This window comes from Lampris incognitus, chromosome 20, assembly GCF_029633865.1.
Source record: "Lampris incognitus isolate fLamInc1 chromosome 20, fLamInc1.hap2, whole genome shotgun sequence".
NCBI classification, from domain to species: Eukaryota; Metazoa; Chordata; class Actinopteri; order Lampriformes; family Lampridae; genus Lampris; species Lampris incognitus.
This window is the reverse complement of record NC_079230.1, coordinates 544,692-562,691: the sequence shown is the minus strand read 5'-3', so window position 1 is coordinate 562,691 and position 18,000 is coordinate 544,692. Positions and strand designations below refer to the sequence as shown.

The window sequence follows — 18,000 nt, the reverse complement described above, 5'->3', positions numbered from 1 at the left end:
AACATATCTAACATATATGTCTAACATGTATGTCCAACATGTGTGTAACACATATGTCTAACAAATATATGTAACACATATGTCTAACACATATATGTAACACATATGCCTAACATATCTAACATATATGTCTAACATGTATGTCCAACATGTGTGTAACACATATGTCTAACACATATATCTAACACATATGTCTAACACATATCTAACACATATGTCTAACACGTGTCTAACAAACATGTCTAACATGTATGTCCAACATGTGTGTAACACATATGTCTAACACATATCTAACATATATGTCTAACATGTATGTCCAACATGTGTGTAACACATATGTCTAACACATATATCTAACACATGTCTAACATGTATGTCCAACAACACATATATCTAACACATATGTCTAACATGTATGTCCAACACATGTCTAACACGTGTCTAACAAACATGTCTAACATGTATATCTAACACATCTAACACTTATGTATAACACATATGCCTAACATGTTAGCCTAGCACATATGTCTAACACATATCTCTAACATGTCTAACACATATGTCTAACAGTTTAGCCTAGCACATATGTCTAACACATATGTCTAACACATATCTCTAACATGTCTAACACATATCTCTAACATGTCTAACACATATGTCTAACAGTTTAGCCTAGCACATATGTCTAACACATATGTCTAACACATATCTCTAACATGTCTAACACATATCTCTAACATGTCTAACACATATGTCTAACAGTTTAGCCCTAGCACATATGTCTAACACATATGTCTAACACGTATGTCTAACAAACATGGCCAACATGTATATCTAACATGTATGTCTAACGTATATCTAACACATCTAACACTTATGTATAACACATATGTCTAACATGTTAGCCTAGCACATATGTCTAACATGTCTAACACATATGTCTAACACGTATGTCTAACAAACATGTCTAACATGTATATCTAACATGTATGTCTAACGTATATCTAACACATCTAACACTTATGTATAACACATATGTCTAACATGTTAGCCTAGCACATATGTCTAACACATATCTCTAACATGTCTAACACATATCTCTAACATGTCTAACACATATATGTCTAACAGTTTAGCCTAGCACATATGTCTAACACATATGTCTAACACGTATGTCTAACAAACATGTCTAACATGTATATCTAACATGTATGTCTAACGCATATCTAACACATCTAACACTTATGTATAACACATGTCTAACATGTTAGCCTAGCACATATGTCTAACACATATGTATAACATGTCTAACATGTATGTCTAACATGTGTCTAACAAACATGTCTAACATGTATATCTAACATGTATGTCTAACATATATCTAACACGTCTAACACTTATGTATAACACATATGCCTAACATGTTAGCCTAGCACATATGTCTAACATGTATGTCTGACATATGTCTAACACATATCTAACACACATATCTAACACATGTCTAACACATATGGCCAAGCTAAAAAAAAAAAAGAAGTTCACTGTCCAGGGGAACGAATGCCAGCCAGGATGACTCTGAACATCAGGTCTGCAGGAGTTAGCAGTTAGCTTAGCCTGCCGCGCTTCCGTATCCTGTCAGACCGCCCTCGGTGTTACCGCTTCGGGCACAGCTCCAGGCAGGGCCGTGGTCTCTGGGCCCACAGGACACTGCAGACCAAGCTCTCCTAGCCGATCCAGCTCTCCCAGCCATCAAATGAAGACAACTTAGACGCAGATGTGGACAAAGACACTGAATGGGCGGTACTGGGTGAGGCCGCCGCAAATGTAAATTCGCGCCACCATCTTGCCACACCGGTACTGGATGAGGCTGCTCAAAACTTGAAATTGCGCCACCATCTTCGATGTATATATTCAAGGATAACTTCAACATTGTTCACTTTTTAGGATTACAAGGTGCCCAGGCCAGCAGTCCTCACTCAGGTTCAGTGTTATTCCCAGGTGTCAGTTTGGATCCACCAGTAGAGAAACGACCTTTAAGTTGGTTCTTTTGGATTACAAGGTGCCCAGGCCAGCAGTCCTCACTCAGGTTCAGTGTTATTCCTAGGTGTCAGTTTGGATCCACCAGTAGAGAAACGATCTTTCAGTTGGTTCCTGTGTGACTCCTGGGTTCAGAGTACCGTTTCAGGTCCTTTGATCCAAAAACACGTTTTTAATGTGCTGTATAACATGTTAAAGTTGGTATGATCCTCTTGATGTACTTGTAAAGTAGCGAGGATACTAACCCTGGGTATGTGACTCCAGGGTTAGTATTCCACTTAGGGTTAGTATTCCACTTAGCGTTAGTATTCCACTTAGCGTTAGTATTCTACTTAGGGTTAGTATTCCACTTAGGGTTAGTATTCCACTTTAAGGGTTAGTATTCCACTTTAAGGGTACTTTTATTTTAGTTTTACAACAAATGTTTCGGAAGCTCATGCAAGCGTGAGCTCTCTCTCCAGCGTGTCTGTCTCGGTGTCTCTCTCTCCAGGACTGGTCTCCAGTGAGAAGTCCAGTCTGTCTTATCTGGTGTCTCGTCCTGAAGGTGGTAATGTTGCTGTTATTGCTGTAGGAGGCGCTCCGGAGGCACTGGATGCACGACCTGGTGCACTTGCACTTCAGGTACACACACACACACACACACACACACACACACACACACACACACACACAACTCAGCTCAGTCGTTATTAATAGCCACACACTCCCCACTCCCCCAACATGTCCCTGTCATGGTGTGTGATGTGGCCTCTCCCGTCCCCTGATTGGTGGTTTAGTTTACCTGCGTCCGTGTGCCTGAATGGCCCTGATGGCCCGGCTTCACTCACCTCCCCTTTCCCGTTTTGGCTGTCTGGTTTCTGCCCTGTCTTGTGCACCTGCGCCCAATCTCCCTGATTGGCCTCCACTCGGTATAAATGCCCCTTAGTTGCTCTGCTCTTTGTCAGTTTGTCTCGCACACCCACGGAGACACACTGAGACACACTGAGACTTTTGTCGCCAGAGTGCTGCGTGTGTTGTCAGCTTTCCTCGCTGTCTGTACCTGCTACTTGTCAGTTTCTTGTAATAAAAGAGTTGTCTGAACCGGTTGCCTCCACCGTCTGCACCTGGGTGCTCTCCCTGCCCCTTTCAGGACAGTTCCCACACCAACACAAGTTGTGTTTCACTGACTTTTTATTCAAAAAAGTAAAATATTCTGCCTGCGTCAGTATTCAGCCCCTGGTGTCTGAAAGCTCCACGTTTACACACATGACAAATTACTCCTAAAACGAATCCGGGATAACACAACTGGACATAACTAGTGTGTACCTGTAAGATGTGACAGTAACGGTCTCATTTGTGGGTATAAAAGCACTCTGGGTAAAGTTCATTAGCCGGGCGTGACCTCCATCAGAAAACGAAGACAAAGCAGCAGAATACTGAAGTAAGCGTCAGGCATCAGGAACACCTTATTTGTCATCTCACCTCATGTACTTGCACAATTAAATGGAAGGAAATGACTTTCCCCCGGCCCACAGCAGTGCAACATACACACAACAACACATTCAGGAACTACAACAACACACATGTTCCAACTAACACCCATATCCAAACCAAACAACAACAAAAAATCACTGTCCAAGGGAACGAATGCCAGCCAGGATGACTTTTGGAACCGCTGGTCTGCATGGGCTAGCAGTTAGCCTAGCCTGCCCCGATTACACATCCTGTCAGACCCCCTCCGTGTTTCCTCATCGGGCGCAGCTCCAGATGGGCTTTGGTCCTGTGGTAACCGGACGAAGCAGACCAAACCCTCCTAGCTGATCCAGCACCATGTCTCCCAGACAGACACCCTTGACACACCTCCCCACTAGGGTTGCCAACTCCTTGAAATGGAAATAAGGAACAGGGGACAGGGACGGGGGTTGGATGGACAGGGTGGCGCGGGCATAACAAATATAATGTGCCTTACACTAATATATATATATATAATAATTAGGAACGATTCCATATCTTAAGGAACGGTTGGCAACCCTACTCCCCACACTCCACACGACGATGCCAAAAACACCAGACAACACCATGTGAGGCCGCCGCCAGACCGCCCTCAGTGTTATTGGAACTGCCGGTCTGCATGGGCTTGCAGTTAGCTTAGCCTACCCCACTTCCGCGTCCTGTCAGACCACCCTCTGTGTTACCTGCTTGGGTGCAGCTCCAGGCAAGGCTGCGATCCCTGGGCCCACAGGGCAGCAGACCAAGGTCTCGCAGCCGATCCAGTGCCAGCGCTCCCAACCAACAAACGAACACAAAAATTTAGAGGCAGACGTGGACAAAGACACTGCATCAACGGTGCTGGGTGAGGCTGCTGCAAATGTGAATTCATGCCACCATCCTCCCACACCAGAAGCAGACAGAGAGACAAATTTATTAAAAAGCAGAAGGAGGAAAAGGGATATAAAACAATATCCAAGTGTTTGGATGTCCCATGGAACACTGTTGTGTCCATTGTCAGTAAGTGGAAGCTGCATCACACCACCCAGACACTTTGTAGGACAGGCCGTCCCTCAAAGCTATGTGTCCAAGCAAGACGTTGGCTGGTGAGGAAAGCCACACATGATCCTGCAATCACTTTGAAGGAGCTCCAAAGGTCAGTGGCTGAAACTGGAGTAAATGTGCATGAGTCAACCTTATCACGGCTCTCCATAAATCTGGCCTGTATGGGAGGGTGGCAAGACAGAAGCTGTTTCTCAAAACTATGCATATAAAAGCCCGCTCAGAGTTTGCTACCAAGCATGAGAGAGACCCAGTTAGGACGTGGGTAAAGGTTTTGTGGTCAGATGAGACGAAAGCTGAGCTTTTTGGCCAAAACTCAAAAGTTTTATGTGTGGCACGCACCTAACACTGCTCATGCCCTAAAAATCACCCTCCTTACAGTGAAGCATGGTGGCAGCAGCATAATGCTATGGGGTTGCTTTTCAGCTGCAGACACTGGGAACCTTATTCACATTGAGGGAAGAATGGATGGCGCTAAATACAGGGACATATTGGAAGAAAACTTGTTGCAGTCTGCCATAAAACTGAAGCTTGGGAGAAGGTTCACCTTCCAGCAGGACAATGATCCTAGGCACAAGGCTAAAGCAACAATGGCATGGCTCATCAACAACAAGGTGAAGGTTTTGGTGTGGCCAAGTCAAAGTCCGGACCTCAACCCCATTCAGAATTTATGGGACAGACTGAAAATCGCAGTCCAGAGGCGCCATCCCACCAAACTGCATGACCTGTTATTGCAGCAAAAGGGTACTGTACAAAGTATTGATATGTGGGGGATGAATACTTATACAAGCACAATATTTTGGTTTTTGATTTATTAATAAAAAGTCAGTGAAACATAACTTATTTTGGCTTTGGGAACATGCTGTTAGAGCTTTTGGCTTCACAACAATAATGTTGTTCAGGAACAGATGTGTGAGTATCTTTTATCATCCAGAAATTACTGATGACCGTCAACGGGGTTGAATTCTTTTGCAAGGCACTGTACACGTTTTCAAACACACACACAGCCATACACAGCCATCAAAAAGACATGTATGTTAGGGTTGATACTCCTGTCTGTGTCCCTGACCGAGGCAATAGGAAAAGAACTAGAGTTGGTCCCTGGGTGCTGCAGCTGTCCACTGCTCGTATACAGTAGGATGGGTTAAATGCAGAGAACACATTTCGTTGTAACTGAACACCATCCGATGCTGCCTAGCTACGTTCTCCCCTGTCACCACCTTGCAGTCTCCAATCCCATTCAGATTGCGCCTCCTACATAAGATATAGTCCACCTGTGTGCTCTTTCCTCCACTCTTGTACATCACCCTGTGTTCCTCCCTCTTCTTGAAATATGTATTCACCACAGCCATTTCCATCCTTTTCGCAAAATCCACCACCATCTGTCCTTCCACATTCTTCTCCTTGACACCATACCTTCCCATCACCTCCTCGTCACCTCTGTTCCCTTCACCAACATGCCCACTTGAAGTCCGCTCCAATCACCACTCTCTCCTCCTTGGCTACCCTCTACACCACTTCATCCAACTCACTCCAGAATTCTCTGTCTCTTCCAACTCACACCCAACTTGTGGGCCATATGCGCTGATAACATTCATCATTACACCTTCGATTTCCAGCTTCATACTCTTCACTCTGTCTGACACTCTCTTCACCTGCAGGACACTTTTGACATACTCTTCCTTCAGAATTACCCCTACCCCATTTCTCCTCCCATTCGCACCATGGTAGAAGAGTTTGAACCCACCTCCGATGCTCCTGGCCTTACTCCCCTTCCACCTGGTCTCTTGCACACAGTATACCTACCTTTCTTCTCTCCATCATATCAGCCCGTTCTCTCCCTTTACCAGTCATAGTGCCAACTTTCAAAGTTCAGACTCTCACCTCCACAGTCCTACCCTTTCTCCTCTCTCACTGTCTCTTCACATGCCTTCCTCCTCTCCTTCGCCCAACAGTAGCATAGTTTCCACTGGCACGTTGCGGCCAACAGTACTGGTGGTGGTCGTTGGTAACCCGGCTCTCGACTGATCTGGTATGGAAATCTGATTTATGATCCTTATATTTGATTTGGCAAAGATTTTACACCGGATGCCCTTCCTGACGCAACCCTCTCCGTTTATCTAGGCTTTGGACCGGCACTAAGAATGTACTGGCCTGTGCATCCTCAGTGGTTTGGTTTGAAATTCTAGTCAATGGTCACGCATATTTGCATATGAAACTGGTCATTGGTTTTGGTCATTATGCAACTGTATTGTTTATAAGGGCGGGGATACCTGCAGTCAGTTCAGACGGAAGCAGTCACTTAGATGAGGATGATGAAACTTTTCTGTCAATAAACGTTGTGTCGTGATGAACTGATTCAACTTTCTTCGATTTTCCCACCTGGATTATTGAGCATGCATCAAGACACGCTGTCATATGCTTTCTCTAAATCTACAAAGACACAACGTAACTCCTTCTGACCTTCTCTATGCTTCTCCATCAACATTCTCAAAGCAAACATCACATCTGTGGTGCTCTTTCATGGCATAAAACCATGCTTGCTGATCATCACCTCTCCTCTTAACCTAGCTTCTATTACTCTTTCCCATATCTTCATGCTGTGGCTGATCAACTTTATACCTCTGTAGTTGTTACAGTTCTGCACATCGCCCTTGTTCTTGAAAATCGGTACCAGTATGCTTCTTCTCCACTCCTCAGGCATCCTCTCACTTTACAAGATTGTGTTAAACAGTCTAGTTAAAAACCCCACTGCCATCTCTCCTAAACACCTCCATGCCTCCACAGGTATGTCATCTGGGCTAACTGCATTTCTATTCTTCATCCTCTTCATAGCTGCCCTCACTTCCTCCTTGCTAATCCACCACACTTCCTGATTCACTATCCCAACATCATCCAACCTTCTCTCATTTTCTTCATTCATCAGCCCCTCAAAGTACTACTTCCACCTTCTCAGCACACTCTCCTCGCCTTTCAGCACATTTCCATCTCTATCCTTGATCACTCCTAACTTGCTGCACATCCTTCCCAGCTTGATCCCTCTGTCTAGCCATTCGGTACAAGTCCTTTTCTCCTTCCTTAGTGTCTAACCTATCATACAACACACCATACACCTTTTCTTTTGCCTTTGCCACCTCTCTGTTTACTTTACGCTAAATCTCCTTGTACTCCTGTCTACTTTCTTCATCTCTCTGACTATCCCACTTCTTCTTTGCCAACCTCTTCCTCTGTATACTTTGCTGTACTTCCTCATCCCACCACAAGTCCCCTTGTCTTCCTTCCTCTGTCCTGATGGCACCCCAAGTACCTTCCTAGCTGTCTCCCTCACTATTTCTGCAGTGCTTGCCCAGCCATCCGGCAACTCTTCACTACCACCCAGTGCCTGTCTTACCTCCTGCCTGAACTCCACACAACAGTCTTCCTTCTTCAGCTTCCACCATTTGATCTTCGGCTCTGCCTTCACTCGCTTCCTCTTCTTGGTCTCCAAAGTCATCCTACAGACAACTATCCAATGCTGCCTAGCTACGTTCTCCCGTCACGACCTTGCAGTCGCAAAAGGTTCAGAGGATCGCACCCCCTACGCAAGATATAGCCCACCTGTGTGCACTTCTCTTCACTCTTGTACGTCACCCTGTGTTCCTACTTCACCTTGAAATGTGTATTCACCACAGCCATTTCCATCCTTTTAGCAAAACGTGTGCCTTCTGTTGGGTACCCCTTCCAAAAGAAAGTATAGCCACTGCTTGCTTCACTTAGAGATATTTTTCTGAGGAATCTATTCTCAATAAGGGCAGCGACATCGATTTTGTATCATTTTTGCTCTGTTGCGATCAGTGCAGTCTGACGTTCAGGCCTGTCTGTACCATGACTAGAGTGCAGGAGAGTTCTCATATTCCATGCTGAAAGCTGTTAGGGGAATGTGCTTTACTTTTCTATTGTGTTTTTGACCACAAGTGGAGTGTCCTGATAGGTGCGGTAGCCTACCTTGGAACGTTTTGAGTGGACAATGTTTGGGCCATCTTTTCTAGGCCTTTCCCTGTTCTGGATGAGCAATGTGTTCCCTGAAGAGGGCTACTCAGACACACACGGGTCTGCCGAAAGCAGCTGCCACTCAGTCCCAGCTGCTAGCAGGTTAAGTGCAATGTGAGTGCAGGCCAGTGGGGCAACCATGCCTAGTGTTGGTATGCCCATAGTGCAAGCACGTGACAGGCCAGAAAAAGGACATTGCAGTAATCTAATGGGGAAGAAACACGAGCATGGAAAATATGATGTTGGTTAATAAAAGTGTAAAGGTTAAGGGGATTTCAGTTTATATCAGCCTGTGTTTTATAAGTACGTTTGTTAATAGCTGAATATAGTTTGTTAATATGATGCAGGTTAATGTAATCAGTTCATATCAGCATGTGGTTTATTGTTGTTAATTACATTTAATGTATTAATGGATCTTTTCAGGTCTCAAACAGGAAAGGCTTCATCAAACTGGCACTCAAACATGGGTAGGTAAATCCCAACAGAAGAGGGCGTTCTACTTTGTCTCAGATTTAAATCCAAAGGAGTTGAATCAAGTGCAAGTGGACTTGATATATATCCATGAAGACATTTCGCCTCTCATCCAAGAGGCTTCCTCAGTTCGTGCCTTTCTGACTAGACTGTCTAGTCAGAAAGGCTACATATATATACCAAGTCCAGTTGCACTTGATTCAACTCCTGTGGATAACCATGACCTGGATGAATGAGAACATTCACAGTCAGATTTAAAGTGATTGAATTTACATTAAATCATTTTTAGCAAAGATAATGTGTAATCACTTATGTCTGTATAATGGAGTCGATTTAGCAGAAGGTGTTAATTTAATATATATGTGTGTGTGTGTGTGTGTGTGTGTGTGTGTTTTTTCCTGGGAATTTTTTTAGAGTTTAGGGGGTGCCGACATGGCATGTTGGAATAAAATGTTCAGGTTATGTTGTGTTTAACATCAAATAAAGTAAATGTCCTTGTTTGAATTATTATTATTTTCTTTATTAAATGAGACCAGTGGCTCCAGTGTAACTTCCTGTGGCTGGCATGTTGCTCCTAAACATCAGGGGGGGGGGGGGGCGCCCCCTCCTCCTCCTCCTCCTCCTCAGTGTTGTGTTAAACCCTTGGGGGGCTCCTCAGTGTTGTGTTAAACATCACGGGGGGGACTCCTCAGTGTTGTGTTAAACATTGGGGGGGGTCCCCAGTGTTGTGTTAAACATCGGGGGGCCGTTCTGGTGGCCGAGCGGAATAAACTGCCGTTCTTGCACCCCGCTCGTCACGTGGCTGGGAGGTTCGTATCCCAGACTCGCCGTAACCGCTCACGGCCAGAGCGTCCACGGGGTCAGGCCTTCATTAGGCCACCCTTACCCGAGGGATAGTGGGTGTAGATTGGTGTAGTGTTCGGGAACTCGTCGTTCTCCAGCGACCCCTCTGGCCCACCCGGGCGCCTGCAGCCAAGCCGCTGAAAGCATTCTCCCTACGCCTCCTTCGCGGCCTGAAGGAGATGCAATCCATGTGAGGCTTCAGCGTGTAAGATAGGAAGAGGCTAGTTCCCATCGATGCAGAGCACGGTCAACTGAGCATGCGCAAGTACTCGTTGCCTCCGTTTGGGTAGGTTAAGGTTAGGGTTAGGGCGGGGTTAGGGTTAAAGTTAGCTAATCAGACGCAGAGTAGGGGTGGGTCTTCCTACAATCCTAGCGCCTGGATGCTACGCGGGGCGTGTGGAGGTGTGGTAGAGGCATTTCGCGCATGCTCAGTTGACTGTTCTCTACTCCATTTCCGTTCTCTGCATCGATGGGAACTAGCCTCTACTGTGTGAAATAGCGAGAGCAGTGACACGACTTTGAAGGAAGCTGGTGTGATGACTATCTCCTTCCTGTGGAAACGTGAGCCAGGGGGGTTTGTTCCACAAGAGTTCAAGCCATATGCCGTTGGGTTAATCGGGTGGGATAAGGGGAAAAAACTAGAAATAAAATAAAAAAAACACCGAGGGGGGGGGGGCTCCTCAGTGTTGTGTTAAACATGGGGGGGGGGACTCCTCAGCGTTGTGTTAAACCCCGGGGGGGGGGCTCCATAGTGTTGTGTTAAACGTGTGGGGGGGGCTCCTCAGTGTTGTTTTAAACGTCACGGGGGGGACTCCTCAGTGTTGTGTTAAACATGGAGGGGGCTCCTCAGTGTTGTGTTAAACCCCGGGGGGGCTCCTTAGTGTTGCGTTAAATGTCACGGGGGGGACTCCTCAGTGTTGTGTTAAACATGGAGGGGGCTCCTCAGTGTTGTGTTAAACCCCGGGGGGGGACTCCTCAGTGTTGTGTTAAACCCTGGGGGGGGCTCCTCAGTGTTGTATTAAACCCTGGGGGGGCTCCTCCGTGTTGTTTTAAACATGGGGGGGCTCAGTGTTGTGTTCGCACTGCAACTCATGCATCCATCTTACAAGAGTGATGCTTGTTCTTTTTAAGTCGTACTCTTTTCAGTGCTCTAGCGTGCACCAAAGTTGAACAGTTAAATCTCTCTCTCTCTCTCTCTCTCTCTCTCTCTCTGTCTCTCTCTCTCTCTCTCTCTCTCTCTCTCTCTCTCTCTCTCTCTCTCTCTCTCTCTCTCTCTCTCTCTCTCTCTCTCTCTCTCTCTCTCTCTCTATATATATATATATAATACACTTATATATATATATAATACACGTATATATATATGTAAGGGGTGTATGTTTATGTAGGGGTAAATGCACCCCTGTGTATGAAAGATGAAACCGGTGTATTATACCCCTACATAAACATATACCGCTTTTATATACAAGGGTATGGTACCCCTGTATATAAAAGGGCTATATAGTTATGTAGGGGTATATGTACCCCGGTATGCAAGAGACTTATTAGGTTATGTAGGGGTATATGTTCCGCTGTATATAAAAGGGTTATATAGTTATGTAGGGTTATATGTACCCCTGTATATAAAAGGCATATATAGTTATGTAGGGGTATATGTTCCCCTGTATATAAAAGGGTTATATAGTTATGTAGGGGTATATGTTCCCTGTATATAAAAGGGCTATATAGTGATGTAGGGGTATATGTACCCCTGTATATAAAAGGGCTATATAGTTATGTAGGGGTATATGTACCCCTGTATATAAAAAGGCTATATAGTTATGTAGGGGTATATGTTCCCCTGTATATAAAAGGGTTATATAGTTATGTAGGGGTATATGTACCCCTGTATATAAAAGGGCTATATAGTTATGTAGGGGTATATGTACCCCTGTATATAAAAGGGCTATATAGTTATGTAGGGGTATATGTACCCCGGTATACAAGAGACTTATTTGGTTATGTAGGGGTATATGTACCCCTGTATATAAAAGGGCTATATAGTTATGTAAGGGTTTATGTACCCCTGTATATAAAAGGGCTATATAGTTATGTAGGGGTATATGGACCCCTGTATATAAAAGGGCTATATAGTGATGGGCTATATAGTTATGTAAGGGTTTATGTTCCCCTGTATATAAAAGGGCTATATGGTGATGTAGGGGTATATGTTCCCCTGTATATAAAAGGGCTATATAGTTATGTAAGGGTTTATGTTCCCCTGTATATAAAAGGGCTATATAGTTATGTAGGGGTTTATGTACCCCTGTATATAAAAGGGTTATATAGTTATGTAGGGGTATATGTTCCCTGTATATAAAAGGGCAATATAGTTATGTAGGGGTATATGTGCCCCGGTATATAAAACGGCTATATAGTTATGTAGGGGTATATGTACCCCTGTATATAAAAGGGCTATATAGTGATGGGCTATATAGTGATGTAGGGGTATATGTTCCCCTGTATATAAAAGGGCTATATAGTGATGTAGGGGTATATGTTCCCCTGTATATAAAAGGGTTATATAGTGATGGGCTATATAGTTATGTAGGGGTATATGTACCCCTGTATATAAAAGGGCTATATAGTGATGGGCTATATAGTGATGTAGGGGTATATGTTCCCCTGTATATAAAAGGGCTATATAGTTATGTAAGGGTTTATGTTCCCCTGCATGTAAAAGGGTTATATAGTTATGTAAGGGTATATGTTCCCCTGTATATAAAAGGGCTATATAGTGATGTAGGGGTATATGTTCCCCTGTATATAAAAGGGCTATATAGTTATGTAAGGGTTTATGTTCCCCTGTATATAAAAGGGTTATATAGTTATGTAAGGGTATATGTTCCCCTGTATATAAAAGGGCTATATAGTGATGTAGGGGTATATGTTCGCCTGTATATAAAAAGGCTATATAGTTATGTAGGGGTATATGTACCCCGGTATACAAGAGACTTATTTGGTTATGTAGGGGTATATGTACCCCTGTATATAAACGGGCTATATAGTTATGTAAGGGTTTATGTACCCCTGTATATAAAAGGGCTATATAGTTATGTAGGGGTTTATGTTCCCCTGTATATAAAAGGGTTATATAGTTATGTAGGGGTATATGTACCCCTGTATATAAAAGGGTTATATAGTTATGTAGGGGTATATGTACCCCTGTATATGAAAGGGCTATATAGTTATGTAGGGGTATATGTTCCCTGTATATAAAAGGGTTATATAGTTATGTAGGGGTATATGTACCCCGGTATACAAGAGATTTATTTGGTTATGTAGGGGTATATGTACCCCTGTATATAAAAGGGCTATATAGTTATGTAGGGGTATATGTACCCCTGTATATAAAAGGGCTATATAGTTATGTGGGGGTTTATGTACCCCGGTATATAAAAGGGTTATATAGTTATTTAGGGGTATATGTACCCCTGTATATAAAAGGGCTATATAGTCATGTAGGGGTATATGTACCCCGGTATACAAGAGACTTATTTGGTTACGTAGGGGTATATGTACCCCTGTATATAAAAGGGCTATATAGTTATGTAAGGGTTTATGTACCCCTGTATATAAAAGGGCTATATAGTTATGTAGGGGTATATGTACCCCTGTATATAAAAGGGCTATATAGTGATGGGCTATATAGTGATGTAGGGGTATATGTTCCCCTGTATATAAAAGGGCTATATAGTGATGTAGGGGTATATGTTCCCCTGTATATAAAAGGGCTATATAGTGATGTAGGGGTATATGTTCCCCTGTATATAAAAGGGCTATATAGTGATGGGCTATATAGTTATGTAGGGGTATATGTACCCCTGTATATAAAAGGGCTATATAGTGATGGGCTATATAGTGATGTAGGGGTATATGTTCCCCTGTATATAAAAGGGCTATATAGTTATGTAAGGGTTTATGTTCCCCTGCATATAAAAGGGTTATATAGTTATGTAAGGGTATATGTTCCCCTGTATATAAAAGGGCTATATAGTGATGTAGGGGTTTATGCTCCCCTATATATAAAAGGGCTATATAGTTATATAGGGGTATATGTACCCCGGTATACAAGAGACTTATGTGGTTATGTAGGGGTATATGTACCCCTGTATATAAACGGGCTATATAGTCATTTAAGGGTTTATGTACCCCTGTATATAAAAGGGCTATATAGTTATGTAGGGGTTTATGTTCCCCTGTATATAAAAGGGTTATATAGTTATGTAGGGGTATATGTACCCCTGTATATAAAAGGGTTATATAGTTGTGTAGGGGTATATGTACCCCTGTATATAAAAGGGCTATATAGTTATGTAGGGGTATATGTTCCCTGTATATAAAAGGGTTATATAGTTATGTAGGGGTATATGTACCCCGGTATACAAGAGATTTATTTGGTTATGTAGGGGTATATGTACCCCTGTATATAAAAGGGCTATATAGTTATGTAGGGGTATATGTACCCCTGTATATAAAAGGGCTATATAGTTATGTGGGGGTTTATGTACCCCTGTATATAAAAGGGTTATATAGTTATGTAGGGGTATATGTTCCCCTGTATATAAAAGGGCAATATAGTTATGTAGGGGTATATGTGCCCCGGTATATAAAAGGGCTATATAGTTATGTAGGGGTATATGTACCCCTGAATATAAAAGGGCTATATAGTTATGTGGGGGTTTATGTACCCCGGTATATAAAAGGGTTATATAGTTATGTAGGGGTATATGGTCCCCTGTATATAAAAGGGCTATGTAGTTATGTAAGGGTATATGTACCCCTGTATATAAAAGGGCTATGTAGTTATGTAGGGGTTTATGTACCCTTGTATATAAAAGGGTTATATAGTTATGTAGGGGTATATGTTCCCCTGTATATAAAAGGGCAATATAGTTATGTAGGGGTATATGTGCCCTGGTATATAAAAGGGCTATATAGTTATGTAGGGGTATATGTACCCCTGTATATAAAAGGGCTATATAGTTATGTGGGGGTTTATGTACCCCGGTATATAAAAGGGCTCTATAGTTATTTAGGGGTATATGTACCCCGGTATACAAGAGACTTATTTGGTTATGTAGGCGCATATGTACCCCTGTATCGTCGTCATTGGCGTCTCTCGTGTCCGAGGATCAATTCCAAGAGATTAAGGTGTGTGCTTGAAACGAAGATGGCTTGACAGTCCAAGGTGAGAATAGAAGAGACAGGAACAGCGTGGACAGGGGATAGCAGGGGGTGGACCAGTTCCTGCGGCTCTTTGTTGTTGGCGGATTTTTCGGCGGTGGCGCTTTTCTTCCGCAAGCGTTCGTTTTTCAGTTTCGGCCTTGTAGTAGTAGTCCTTCAGACTTGTACAGTTTTGTAGGGATTCCGTTTCCGTTGGGACCAGCCACTTTGTTGTTGCGCATCTGAGCGATCTCTGTTTGAAGTTCCTTGGCGGAAGGATTTGCAGGCATCCACGGTTTTTGCGGCAGAGTAGGTAGGCGACCAAGGCAGTCCGGAGATGCTCGTGATGGTTTGCAGATGAGGTGGTGGAAGTGCTGTTTCCATCGTTGACTGATGGCTACGTCGTCCCTCAGAATTGTTACGTTGTCCTCTGCTTTCATTGGTGTTGGTGCGGTCTTGATGAGTCCGTAGATGGCTCGGGTAGCAGAGAAGTCATGGAGGTGGTTCTGGTCTGCGTAGCTCTGGATCTCAAGGGCTTTACTTTACTTTCCTTCATGGAGCGGAGTTGAGCTTGGATGTTTGACTTCAGTTTCTTGTAGTACTCCTCTTCCCTCTTGGAGGTTCTATCTTTCTTCCAGAAGAGACAAGCTTGATTCTTTTTGCTGATCGGGTTTAGAATTTCCTGGTTGTTGTGATCAAACCAGTCCTGGTGACATCTTTTGAGAACACCAATTTTGATTTCAACTACAGTGAGGAGAGTCATATTTAGGTTTATCCAGTTTGATATGGGGTTGTTTTCGATGAGGGCAACATCCTTCATGACTTCAGTGATCTTATTCTGGAAGCTTCTTCGTACGCTGAGATCTTCAAGCTTTCAGACTCGATTTTTAGCGGGATGGTCATGGCAGGGCGTCTAGGCTTGGGTTTGAGTCGCACATGGAGCTTGGAGATGACCAGCCTATGGTCGGTCCAACAATCGTCAGCATGCTGGAGTGCCTTGGTGACATGGACATTGGATCGGTCCTTCATGCGTACAATCACAATGTCAATGAGATGCCAGTGGTGGGATCGCAGATGCATCCAGGTAGGTTTCTGGCTCATTTTCAGTCGGAAGATAGTATTTGTGATGGCGAGACCATGTTCCGCACAGAAGCCAAGGAGAAGGCTTCCGTTTGAGTTGCATTTACCGACTCCATGCTTCCTAATTATGTTGCTCCATGTTGTACTGTCTCTGCCAATGCAAGCGTTGAAGTCACCCATAAGGATGAGCTTGTCAGCTGCTGGAACGGTGTAAATAGTTCTTGATAGGGTGTTGTAGTAAGCTATTTTCCCCTCATCGTCAGCATCAAGAGTTGGAGCATAAGCGCTGATGGCAGTCAGGGAGTATCCATTTTGGAGTGGTAATCTGATGGAGATGATGCGTTCGTTAATGCAGACAGGTGTTAGATTCAGGCCACGGGCAAATTTGGATCTGATCGCAAAGATCCATGAACTCGGCGGGCCATTTCTGGTAATCCTTTCCATACGAGTGTATATCCGAGACCTATTTCTTCGAGTTAGCCCTGCAAGTCTTGTCACTTGGAGAGCCGCAAGATCGATGTTGAAGCTAGAGAGTTGTTGTGCAATAAGGGCAGTTCGTCATTCTGGTCTATCAGAGTCATTCCGATCAAGAAGAGTCCTAATGTTATAGGTTCCAAAAGTTAGTAGGGTAAAAACTTTCTTATTTTGCCCACAAGAAATTGATTTCCAACTGAACGCAGTATGTCAGTAAGAACACATTGGAAACAGCTATTTTTAACCCACATTTCCTAGGGCCTTCCCCTGATTGGGGGGAACAGCACTGGCCCTAAAAAGGGCTGATCCGTAGCAAGATTGCTGCCGAATCCACACGAAGTTTCCCGGGTTCATGTAGAGACGACCGTCAGATCCTTGCCGCCAGTTGTGTGCCTGTTGCCTATTACAGCAATATATTGATTTTCCTACGCACTCCAGAGGACACATACCTGACCTGATTTGCTGCTCTGGTGTAACTCCTCTTAACTGCATGCATCTGATTTGCCCATTTCCGACCACAAGTTAGTGTCTTGCGATGTTAACATAACAGTATCCAAAAACAAATGTGTCACGCCCCATCTCGTTCCGTAATATTAAGAATATTGATTTATCTGCTCTCACTAGTGGAATCGCTAACCTCCCCAGCAAAGACAATTTATCCACCCCAGATGAACTGGTCTGGGGTGGATAAATTACAATTATGGCCTTTATAGTCTTTTAAACGATCTGGCTCCTTTAAAAACCCGGTCTATTTCCTTCACCCACTCTGCCCCTTGGTTTATACCTGCACTACGCCAGCTTAAAGCTAAAGGCCATCGCCTGGAACATCTTTACATGAAAACTGGCCTTGTTTTTCATAAAGACATGTATAATGACCACATACTTCATTATTAGGAGGCTCTGTCCACAGCTAAATCGTCTTATTACGCTAACTTAATTAGATCAGGCGAAGGGAACACTACAAACCTGTTTTCCATGGTAAACAATATTTTACAGCCACAGGACACTCTTGCACCTCACCTGTATTCCGTTGCTCAATGTAATGCGTTCGTGGCCTTTTTCAATGCCAAAATTTAAAATATTCATCAGCAGTTGACCTCGTCAAACAATACTGCATACAGTTCATCTTATTCACCCTCCTATGTTCCCCTCTCTTCTTCACTATCTATTTTTAAACTCCCAACTGTTGCAGAAATATCTGGTTGTATTCACAAAACCAAATCATCTACCTGTCAGTTAAATCCCCTTCCCACTCATTTAGTAAAAGCTCTCTATCTTCTTTAATAACTGATATATATTCCTCCCTTACCTCTGGTCTTGTTTCCAATGCTCTCA

The 18,000-nt window shown here is 43.5% G+C and overlaps 1 protein-coding gene across 1 annotated transcript in view; it reads left to right on the top strand.

The window, feature by feature from the left end:
- The window catches only part of mogat3a (monoacylglycerol O-acyltransferase 3a), an 88,369-nt gene that overhangs the window by 43,582 nt on the left and 26,787 nt on the right, over positions 1-18,000 (top strand). The window contains exons 5-6 of the mRNA XM_056300423.1: positions 2,528-2,658; positions 9,019-9,062. Of these exons, the coding sequence (XP_056156398.1) occupies positions 2,528-2,658; positions 9,019-9,062 (175 nt within the window). The remainder of the gene's footprint in view (positions 1-2,527; positions 2,659-9,018; positions 9,063-18,000) is intronic.